The 12,513-nt window shown below is 36.1% G+C and overlaps 1 protein-coding gene across 1 annotated transcript in view; it reads left to right on the top strand.

Annotated features, from left to right (window-relative positions):
* The window catches only part of LOC131382611 (zinc finger protein 98-like), an 816-nt gene extending 342 nt beyond the window's left edge, over window positions 1-474 (top strand). The window contains exon 2 of the mRNA XM_058434986.1: window positions 11-474. Within this exon, the coding sequence (XP_058290969.1) occupies window positions 11-474 (464 nt within the window). The remainder of the gene's footprint in view (window positions 1-10) is intronic.
* The last annotated feature ends 12,039 nt before the right edge of the window (window positions 475-12,513 follow it).

The following is a 12,513-nucleotide window of genomic DNA, read 5'->3' as shown; positions in this document are numbered from 1 at the left end:
CTTACTACACATAACAGAATTCATTCTGGAGAGAAGCCCTACAAATGTGAAGAATGTGGCAAAGCTTTTAACCTATCGTCACAACTTACTACACATAAGAGAATTCCTACTGGAGAGAAACCCTACAAATGTGAAGAATGTGGCAAAGCCTTTAACCAGTCCTCACACCTTACTATACATAAGATAATTCATACTGGAGAGAAGCCCTACAAATGTGAAGAATGTGGCAAAGCTTTTAACCAGTCCTCAACTCTTTCTAAACATAAGGTAATTCATACTGGAGAGAAACCCTACAAGTGTGAAGAATGTGGCAAAGCCTTTAACAACTCCTCTTTTCTTAACAGTCATAAGATGATTCATACTGGAGAGAAATTCTACAAACCTGGAAGTTGTGACAAGGCTTGTGACAACATCTCGAACATTTCCAAACATAAAAGAAATTGTGCTGGAGAGAAAACATACAAATATGAATAATGTGACAAAGCCTCTAAATGGTTATCACACTTGCTTGTAGGTAAGGTAATTCATACTGGATAAAACTTCTACAAGTGTGAACAGTGTGGCAAGACTTAAACAATGCTCACACTTTATTGCACAGGAAAGCCTTTATACTTGAGAACAAATGTACAAATATAAAGAAAGTAAAAAAGTGATTAATATCGGCTCACATCTTAACATCAGAGAATTTATACTTAATAGTATTAAAAGTGCAATTACTGTCAAAAGACTCGAGAAAATGTAAGCCTTTCAAGTGCTGAAGAGGATTTATTTTGAAGATAAACATTACAAACATAAAGAAAGTTGTAGTAACTTTACTTGTAATACAGATCTTATTGTATTCATTTTGTATTAGAGGAAATCCCTGAAGCAATTACTCAAACTTTGTTCAACATCAGAGAATTTATATTGAAGAAAAACCCTGTAAATGTAATAAATTCAGAAAAAAATATTTATTCAAAAACTACAGGTTAGAAAACTCCAGAGAGTTCATACTAAAATATATTTTTGCAGACGCAGTAAATAGGAAAAAAAATTTAATCCAAAATTAAGTCTATGTAAATATCAGAGAATTTACATTAGAAATATATAAGGCACTGACACTACAGATTTTACACTAAATCAGAATTCTGAGTTTAGAAAATAATCCAAAACTAAAGTTGGTAGAAAAACTATTTGTATATAACTTTAAAAGAGTAGAAGATTTTTTTGGAGAGTTATAATTACAAGTATACTTTTTTTGGAAAGATTACAATTTTTTTTAAAGTAATGTAATTAACTGTCAAATTACTTCACATAAAGAATGTAATTAACTCTCAAATTACTTCATGCTAAATAAATTAGTTTCTTTCTTTCTTTCTTTTTTTCTTTTAAGATAGACCCCCCCTCTGTCACCCAGGCTGGAGTGCAGTGGTGCTTTCTCGGCTCACTGCAACCTCCGTCTCCAGCGTTCAAGTGATTCTCCTGCCTCAGCCTCCTGAGTAGCTGGGATTACAGGCACACGCCACCACGCCCAGCTAAGTTTTATATTTTTAGTAGAGCCGGGGTTTTGCCATGTTGGCCAGGCTGGTCTTGAACTCGTGACCTCATGTGATCCACCCAGCTTGGCCTCCCAAAGTTCTGGGATTATAGGTGTTAGCCACTGGGCCCGGCCCGTGCTGTTTCTTTATTCCTATTGTATTCATCTGTGAAAGCAATGACCAATTGTTGCTGCACCAAAGATATGAGAGAGATTTTTTTTTAGGTGAGCATTTATGACCTCTTCTATGAAAGAGTAAGGACATTAAAATGTAAGATGCAAGATGGAAATCTAAGTAAAGAGGTTCTTTGTGGCTCACTTACAGTATTGAGTGATGCATGAGGTAGGTGTTCAGAGTAATATTCTGCATTATATTGAGAGACAAATATTTTTAGTTTTAGTTAAAATTAAAATAATATTTTACTAATTGTACTTTTATGAAACAAAATGCAGTACATGTTAAAAATTTTATATTATGTGTGAACATTTCTTAATTCAGCATTTTTAACATGTTAAATATTGTGCATTCAATCAAGTCACATTATTCCACTTAATTTAACCTAGTCCACCTTACTCAAGGGTGTAGGTAAAAGATGGTAACAATACACTATTTGGTAAAACAATGGACTAACATTTCTAGTAATCTTTTTTGCCAGTGGCTTTAAACTGCAAATAAGTTAAGTAATATTGTTTCTGTAGGTAAAATCTTCATTTTTTTCCCATTTAAATTTACTTTTGTTAATTTTTGTGGGCACATAATATTTATGTTAAATATGGCATATTCTGATAGGCATACAATATATAATTTATACTAATAATCACATTAGGATAAATGACGTATCCATCACCTCTAGAATTTATTTTTTGTATTATGAAAAATTCAGTTCTACAGTTTTATATAATTTCAAATGTATAATTAAATTGTTACTGACCACAGGTTTATTTTTATAATAATAAAAATTATATACAAGTATAAACAAAATTTACACATTTTTGAGTCCCGAATACTTTAAAAAATTTCTTATATATTTTTCTTTGAATATGTGGCCTCTCTGCTTGCAAACACATACAGACTTTTAGTTTTGATTTACATAGAGTTAAATGTACATATCTATTAGTCTAAATATAAACCTTAGGTGTAAGAAAATTATTTTAATAAGGTGAGTAATTTTCTTTTCGATTTTTTATTTGACAGAGTTTTGCCCTGTTGCCTAGGCTGGAGTGCAGTGGTGTGATCTCGGCTCGCTGCAACCTCTGCTTCCCGGGGTCAAGCAATTCTCCTGTCTCAGTCTCCTGAGTAGCTAGGACTACAGGCGCAGGCCACCATACCTGGATAATTTTTGTATTTTTAGTACAGACAGGGTTTCATCATATTGGTCAGGCTAGTCTTGAACTCCTGACCTCAGGTGGTCCACCCACCTCAGCCACCAAAAGTACTATGATTGCAGGCGTGAGCTACCACACCTGGCCAGGTGTCCAATTTTCTAGAAAATAAAAATCTTCAAAAATGTGAATGCAAATTTCTGCTCTCTGCTTTGTACTGAATTTATTACTATAGAATCTTATGGCTTATGGTTCAGAATGTTGCCATGCAAATTCTCTATTTTTACTTGCCTGGTACTCATGCTAGACCCATAACTTTCTTGTTTCTTATATAAATTTTTTGTTTTATGGTTTATGAAGTATTCATTATGTGAGCTGCTCTGTCATTATATGAATGATTTTAATGAAATTTAGTCATGGACCGGGTGTGGTGGCTCACGCCTGTAATCCCAACACTTTGGGAGACCAAGGTGGGCGGATCACTTGAGGTCAGGAGTTCAAGATCAATTTGGCCAACATGGTGAACCCTCCTCTCTACTAAAAATACAAAAACCAGCCGGGCATGGTGGTACACACCTGTAATCCCAGCTACTGGGAGGCTGAGGCAGGAGAATAGCTTTAACCTGGGAGACAGAGGTTGTAGTGAGCTGAGATTGCACCTCTGCACTCCAGCCTGGGAGACAGAGGAAGACTCCATCTCAAAAAAAAAAAAAAAAGAAAGAAAAGAAATTTAGTCATGCACACAAAATAATTTTTAGCTGTAATTCTAAAATTAGTTTGCTAAATTATATTTTATTTAGTTGGAACATTCCATTTTGTTCTTTTAATTGGAGAACCCTATATAAGCCTACTTTTCTTAAGTTATTGTTTTTTTCACTTTTTATAATGGATGTAAGTAAATTTATTCATTGATTGGGCCAATTTGTTCAGGTAAGTACCAGGGAAGCTTCATAAGTCATGAGAATGTTTTTATATCAAAATGTAGCAAACAAGCATGACAGTGCTTGCTGTGTAACAGATGCTCCATAATAAGGCATAAATACTCCTGTGAAACTTGCAACTTCATGTTCAGAGGTGGAAAATATCAAAGTTAAACAATTGATTCTTCATGTGGCGAGTACTTTTTTTTCAGGCTGCAAAGCTGAATTTTGCTGAATTTAAAAAGAAGTTCTGCTTTGTTTATTTTCTAATTAAGTTTTGTTTGTCTTTTTATATGTATTCCACCCATGTATGCATCATAGCCCTTCTTCTTTTTCTATGTTATGCCTACAGTTTTCCCACTGTTTTCTTCATGCCATGTCATTTCATATGGTGTTTTGTGGGGTTTGATGAGAACTGTGGTATTTTTTAATGCACTGAAAAATTGGTTTCAACTGGAGAGTTTGCTTATCAATGTAACTTTTAGATCAGTTAATTAAGATAAAAGGCATACACTGTCCACAGGAGAGAGGATTAAATCAGTTAGCATGGTGCTTCTTTCTTTGTAAAAAGAAAAAATATTGTTTGTAAAAAGAAAATCTTACTAGATTCTTACCCAAAGTGTGACAAATACAAAATTTGCTAGAAAATATATCATAGAAATTAAAATTTTAAGAGAGTTTATGGTAAGTAAACCATATTAAATTTTTTCTTTTTTTTTTTTAAGACAGAGTCTCACTCTGTCACCCAGGCTGGAGTGCAGTGACACAATCTGGGCTCACTGCAACCTACATCTTCCAGATTCAAGCGATTCTTCTGCCTCAGCCTCCCTAGTAGCTGGGATTACAGGCACCCACCATCATGCGTGGCTAATTTTTGTGTTTTTATAGAGACAGGGTTTCACCATGTTGGCCAGGCTGGTCTCGAACTCCTGACCTCAGGGGATCCACCTGCCTTGGCCTCCCAAAGTGCTGGGAATACAGGCGTAAGCCACCGTGCCTGGCCTAAATTGAATTTTTTATGATACAGCACAACTCGCATTTCCAGGCAGGATCTTCTGTTTTTACATGTGAATGTTAAAAATTGCAAAACAACAAAATGACCTTTGTAGATTTGGAATAATATTTCTTTTTCCTATTGCTATTCCAATTTTGAGGAATTTCTCACTCTTATTTTTTAAATTTTGTTTAGTGGGTGAAGGTTAGCCTACAGTTTTTACGATTAGACACCTAAGTGTAGCCTTAATTATTTTCTCTGGAAAACTTTTGGAAATCATGATAGCTTTTGGATTAAAACATTTTTTGTTATTTTGCATGGAGATTAGTTTACTGTGTTCACAGAGTGGCCAGTCATGGGACCATAAGTAACACCTCCTCTTTTAGTGTCTTTCATACCATTACCATCAGCACCAGAAACTCCAGGTGCCCCAAGCTTAAAATAAAGCACTAAAGTACATTGGCTCCTCCCATGCACTGTGCTGGATTTAAAACATGCTGTCAAGGCCAGGCGCGGTGGCTCATGGCTCATGCTTGTAATCCGAGCACTTTGGGAGGCCGAGGAGGGTGGATCACCTGAGGTCACGAGTTCAAGACCAGCCTGGCCAAACATGGCGAAAACCCATCTCTAATGAAAATACAAAAATTAGCTGGGTGTAACGGCACACTCCTGTAATCCCAGCTACATGGGAAGCTGGGGCAGGAGAATCGCTTGCACCCGTGAGGCGGAGATTGCAGTGAGCAGAGATGGCACCATTGCATTCCAGCCTGGGCTACAAGAGCAAAACTCTGTCTCAAAACAAAAAAGAAAACAAAAACCATGCTGTCAAGTATCAAAATTCCTATGGTTATTACCGACACATGATAAAACAGTACAAAAACTATTTTGTATACTATTCAGCCAAGTTTATGACAAAGACACAGACATTATTTGAAATGCTGTTATCTTTCTATAAGGTTTTAGAAATGTATTCTCTAACTTGAAAGAGAAAATGTGTATTCTGTAAAACAGCATTTTGAAGTATATACAGGTGGTCAAATGCTTAGCTTTATGTAATTAATGCTTTATCTCAAATAGTTAACATTTTGGTGGTGAGATTACATAACACTGTCTTAGCATTTTTCAAACATAACAAATGCAATATTATAAACTATAGTCGCAATGCTGAACAATCTTGAACTTATTCCTCCTATCCAACTATACGTATTCTTTGACAGACATCTTTCCAATTCCCCCATTTTTTGTAAATACCTTGGCATCTGGTGGTCACCATTTTGCTCTCCACATCAATGAGATTAAGTTTTTTCAAATCCATGTGTAAGTGAAATAATGAGATAGTAATTTTGTAACTGGCTTATTTCAAGTAATATAATGTCCTTCAGGTTAATCCATGTGATTGAAAATAGAATTTTCTTTTAAATATAAATAGTATTCCATTGTGTATATATGCCATATTGTCTTTATTTACTTATTAGATGTTGAACTGTTGACTGTATAATTTGGCTGTTGGGAAGAGTGCTGGAAAGCAACATAGAAGTATGAATATTTTTTCATTCTGATTTTGTTTTGAATACATATCCAATAGTGCAATTGCTGTATTATATAGTAGTTTGATTTTAAGTTTTTTTGAGTAATCTCTATTTTATTATTCATAATGGCTGTCCTCATTTACATTCAAACCAACAGTGTGTAAGCATTTTCTTTTATTGACATCTTTACCAACTAACACTTTTCTCTTTTATTTATTTATTTATTTATTTATTTTTGAGACAGTCTCACTGTGTCACCCAGGCTGGAGTGCAGTGGTGCGATCTTGGCTCACTGCAACCTCTGCTTCCCGGGTTCAAGCAATTCTCCTGCCTCAGCCTCCCAAGTAGCTGGGATTACAGGTCCCTGCCAACATGCCCGGCTAATTTTGTATTTTTAGTAGAGATGGGGTTTTGCCATGTTGGCCAGGTTTGTCTCGAACTCCTGACCTCAGGTGATCCACCTGCCTTGACCTCCCAAAATGCTGGGATTACAGGCATGAGGCATTGCATCCGGCCTTTTTAAAATCTTTAGTTAGCGTCATTCTAACGAGTGAGTTGATATCTCATAGTCTTTTTTGGCTTGCTTTCCCTAATAAGAATTGACATTTGGCTGGGCGCAGTCGCTTACACCTGTAATCTCAGCACTTTGCAAGGCCAAAGCGGGTGGGTCACCTGAGGTCAGGAATTCGAGACCAGCCTGGCCAACATGGTGAAACCCTGTCTCTTCTAAAAATACAAAAATTAGCTGGGTATGATGACACACGTCTGTAATCCCAGCTACTTAGGAGGCTGAGGCAGGAGAATCGCTTGAACCCATGAGGTGGATGTTGCAGTGAGACGAGATCATGCCACTACACTCCAGCCTGGGTGACAAAATGAGACTCCATCTCAAAAAAAAAAAAAAAAAAAGACATTCAGCATTTTTAAATATATCTATTTGCCATATGTATGCATTTTCTTGAAAAAATACGAGTTTTGCTTTTTTTTTTTTTTTTTGAGATGGAGTCTTGCTCTGTTACCCAGGCTGGAGTGTAGTGGCATGATCCCTCAGCCTCCCGCGTAGCTGCGACTATAGGCGCCTACCACCACAGCTGGCTAATTTTTTGTATTTTTAGTAGAGATGAGGTTTCACCATGTTGGCCAGGCTTTTCTCGACCTCCTGACCTTGTGATCTGCCCGCCTGAGCCTTCCAAAGTGCTGGGATTACAGGCATGAGCCACTGTGCCCAGCCGGCTCATTTTCAATAGTTATTTGTTTTATGTTGTATAGTCATTTAATTTTCTTATATATTTTTGATATTAACACCTTGTCCCATTTTTTAGTTATCCTGTTGATTGTATTCTATACAGCAGCATTTTAATTTGAAGTATTCTGACTCATTTATTTTTTCCTTTTGTTCCCTGGGATTTTGAGTTTAAATATTAATGGGGCCTTCTCTCTGGTTTTTGTTGTTGTTGTTGTTGTCTGTTTGTTTGTTTTTGTAGTAGTAGTAGTAGTAGTAATAGTAGTTTGAGAGTTTCAGGCCTTACATTTTAGCATCTAATTTATTTTGAGCGGATTTTTATATGTGGTGTGAGTTAGGGTCTCCTTTTGTTGCTCTGCATGTGGCCATAAAGTTTTCTCAACATAATTTTCTGTCTTTTTCCTAAGAAATTGTCACTTTTATTTAAAATCAGTTAGCTGTAAGTACATGGCTATATTTCTGGAATCTTTTTTTGCTGAGTTGGCCTAGTGTCTGTTTTTATTCAAGCACCATACTGTTTTTGTTACTGTAGTTTTGTAGTATATTTCAAAGTCAGGTAGGGTGATAGATTCACTTTTTTCTGTTTGATTGCTTTGGCTATTGAGGGTCTTTTGTGGTACAATATACATTGTAGATGTATTTTTTAAGAATTTGTATTAAGTATGTCACTGATATTTTCATTGAGGTTGCATTATATCTTTAGGTTATTTTGTGTAATACAAATATTTAACAATATTAATAATGGCAGTTCATTAATGATTAACTTTTTAATTCATGTATTAATTTCTTTAATGTTTTTTAGAGTATAATGTAAAGTGCTTCAAAATTGATTAAATTTATTTCAAAGTAGAGTTACTACAGTTACTGTAGATGGAATTGTTTTTTAAATTCATTTTGAGATAGTTTATAGAAATGCTACTGACATTTGGATATTGGTTTTGTATCCCACATGTTTGATAAATTTGTTTATTAGTTTTAATAGTTTTTGGTAAAGTTTTAGGCTTTTCTTAGGATTATGTATAGGGATAAAAGATTATTTATTATTATTTATTATTATTTTTTGAGACAGAGTTTCGCTCTTGTTGCATAGGCTGGAGTGCAATGGTGCAATCTCGGCTCACTGAAACCTCTGCCTGCCACATTCAAGCAATTCTCCTGCCTCAGCCTCCTGTGTAGCTGGGATTACACGCATGCGCCACCACACCCGGCTAATTTTTGCATTTTCAGTAGAGATGGGTTTCACCATGTTGGCCAGGTTGGTCTCGAACTCCTGACCTTAGGTGATGCACCTGCCTCGGCCTCCCTAAGTGCTGGAATTACAGGTGTGAGCCACAGCATCCAGCCTGAGATAAAAGATTATCATACAGTGATAATTTGACTCCTTTTTTCCCATCTGGATGCCTTTGATTTTATTCTTTAATTTCTCTGTCTTGGACATTTAGTACTATGTTTAGTAAGACTGAAGAAAGTGCACATCCTTGACTTGTTTTAGCTCTTAGAGTAAAATCTTATAGCATTTCCCTGTTCAGTATGTTGATAGCTGTGCATTTTTTGTTATATTTGACATTTATTGCCTTGAGGTGCCTTTGTCCTATACCTAAATTTTTCAGAGATTTATCATGGGGGAATGTTGAATTTTGTCAAGCTTTTATTCTCCATGTATTTAAATGCTAGAGATGTAAGAATCACAACTAATTCTACATAAATATAAAATATCTTCAGAGACCACTATGAACATCTCTATGCATGCAGATTAGAAAATTTAGAGAAAATAGATAACTCCTGGATATACACAACTTTCCAATATCAAACCATGAAGAAACAGAAGTTTTGAACAGACCAAACATGTATAAAATGTATAATGATATGAAAATTAATTTAAAAAACATTGCCAACCATAAAGAGCCCTGTATCATATAAAATCACAGCCAAATTTTACCACATATAAAAAGATGATCTGGTACTAGTCTTACTGAATGTATTCCAAAATATCAAGGTGGAGTTCTGCCCTAACTCATTATATGAAACCGGTGTCACTTTGATACCAAAATCTAGTAAAGACCCAAAAAAAGAGAAAACTAGAAACCAGTATTCCTGGTGAACCATTGAAGCAAAAATCCTTCATGAAATACAAGTAAACTATGCCGGGCGCGTTGGCTCACGCTTGTAATCCCAGCACTTTGGGAGGCTGAGGTGGGCGGATCACGAGGTCAGGAGATCGAGACCACGGTGAAACCCCGTCTCTACTAAAAATACAAAAACTTAGCCGGGCGTGGTGGCGGGCGCCTGTAGTCCCAGCTACTTGGAGAGGCTGAGGCAGGAGAATGGCGTGAACCCGGGAGGCGGAGCTTGCAGTGAGCCGAGATTGCGCCACCGCACTCCAGCCTGGGCAACAGAGTGAGACTCCGTCTCAAAAAAAAAAAAAAAACAAAAAAAAACAAATACAAGTAAACTGAGTTTATAAGCAAATCCAAATATTTTGGCACAATCATGTGAGGTTCATTTCATGTATGCAAAGATGTTTTGTCATATGCAAGTGATTAAGTGCAATTCACCATGTAAAGATACTTAAAAGCAAAAAATTACATGATTAACACAACAGATGCAGAAAAAGCATTAAAGAAAATTTAATGTGAAAACATGAAAATATTCTTAACGATGACATTGATGAAACATACCTCAAAATAATAAGAGCCATCTGTGACAAATCTTCATCCAACATCATACTGAACAGGCAAAAGCTGGATTTATTCTTCATAAGAATAAAAATTAGACAAGAATATAGACTTTGAACAGTCTTATTCAACATAGTTCTGAAAGTTTTAGCCAGAGCAGTGCAGCAAGATAAAGAAATAAAAGGCATCCGAATGGGAAGAGAGGAAGTCAAATTATCTTCACTGATGATAAAATTCTCTATGTAGAAAACTAAAGATTTCACCAAATGTCTGCTAAGCCTAAAAAATGGCTTCAGTAAAATTTCAGGATACAAAATCAACAAACACAGATAAGTAGCATTTCTGTCCACCAATAATATTCAAACTGAGAACAAAATCAAGAACACAGTCCTATTTACGATAGCCACATACACACAAAAATAATAGAAATACATTCAATCAAGGAAGTAAAATACTTCTACAAGAAGTGTAAAACAATGCTGAAAGAAATTAGAGACAATGCAAATAAATAAAAAAGCATTATATACTCATAGACTTCAAAAACCAATATAATTAAAATATCCATGCTACCTAAAGTAACCTACAGATTAAGTGCTATTTCTATCAAACTTTCAGTCCCATTTTTTATAGAATTAGAAAATGAAAACTAATTTATTATTCTTTTTTTGAGATGGAGTTTCACTCGTCGCCAGGCTGGAGTGCAATGGCGCAATCTCAAGCTCACTGCAACCTCCGCCTCCCGGGTTCAAGCGATTCTCCTGCCTCAGCCTCCTGAGGAGCTGGGATTACAGGTGCCCACCACCGGGCCCTGCTAATTTTGTATTTTTAGTAGAGACAGGGTTTCGCCATGTTGATCAGGCTGGTCTCAAACTCCTGACCTCATGATCTGCCTGCCTTGGCCTCCCAAAGTGCTGGGATTACAGGCGTGAGCCACCGCACCCAGCAAAGAAAAATAATTTATATGTAAGAATAAAAGATCCCAAATAGCCAAGGCAAGTTTAGAAAAATAACCTGGAGGCCTCCTATTACCTGGTTTAAAATTGTACTACAAACTAAAGTAACCAGTATTACATGGTTCTGGTATGAAAATATACATTTAGATCAATGGAGGAGAGAGCCCTGAAACAAAGGTACACTTTTACAACCAACTTAATTTTCACAAAGCCCACAGAAATTAACAAAGGGAAAATAACTCCTTAATAAATGGGGTCTGGGCGCAGTGCCTCGCCTATAATCCCAGCACTTTGGGAGGCCAAAGCTGACGGATCACAAGGTCAGGAGTCTGAGACCACCCTGGCCAACATGGTGAAACCCCATCTCTAATAAAAGTACAAAAGTTAGCCGGGCGTGGTGGCGGGCGCCTATAGTCCCAGCTACTCGGGAGGTGGAGGTTGCAGTGAGCCAAAATCGCACCACTGCACTCCAACCTGGGTGACGGAGCAATACTCTGCCTCAAATAATAATAATAATAATAATAATAAATGGTACTGGGAAAACTGGTTAATCATATGCAGAAAAAAGTTGACCCCTACCTCTTTCCATATAGAAAATATAAGTCAAGATAGATTAAAGACTTATCTGTGAGTCTTCAAGCTACAAAAATCCTAGAAGAACCGTTAGAAAGGACTTTCCTAGACACTGGCCTCTGGAATGAATTTATGAATATCTTAAAAGTGAGTGCAACAAAAATAAAAATCAAAAATTGGCATCTAATTAAAGAGCTTCTGCACAGCCAAGGAAACTATGAACAAAGGAAACAGATACCCTACAATATGAAATAAAATATTTGCAAAGTGCATACAAGTGATTAATATATCAAATCTTAAGAAGTTTAATTTGACAAAGCAGAAAAATAATATCGACACCTCTCTAAGACATGAGTTGCCAATAAACATTAAAAAAATGTTTACCATCCCTAATCATCAGAGATGTAAATCAAAATGACAATGTGATACCTTTTCACACCAGTTAGAATGGCTATTATAAGTCAAAAAATAACATGTTGAAGTTGTGGAGAATGCAATGTTGGTGGAAATACCATAAAATTTAGCCCCTGTGGAAAGCAGTTTGGGGATTTCTCAAAGAACTAAAAATAGAGTTGTGGCATAACCCATCAGGCCCATTGATCCCAAAGGAGAATAAATTATTTTGCCAAAAAGACCCTTGCACTCACATGTTTATTGCAGCAAAACTCACAATAGCAAAAGACAGAATTAAACAGGGTGCCTATAAATCCTAGATTGGATAAGAAAAATGAGATACATATACAGCATGCAATACTATACAACCACAGAAAAGAGTGAAGCAATGTCC

The sequence above is a fragment of the Hylobates moloch genome, unplaced genomic scaffold, assembly GCF_009828535.3.
Source record: "Hylobates moloch isolate HMO894 unplaced genomic scaffold, HMol_V3 SCAFFOLD_210, whole genome shotgun sequence".
Taxonomy (NCBI): Eukaryota; Metazoa; Chordata; class Mammalia; order Primates; family Hylobatidae; genus Hylobates; species Hylobates moloch.
Note: the sequence above shows the minus strand (reverse complement) of the source record. Positions and strands in the feature narration are given on the sequence as shown.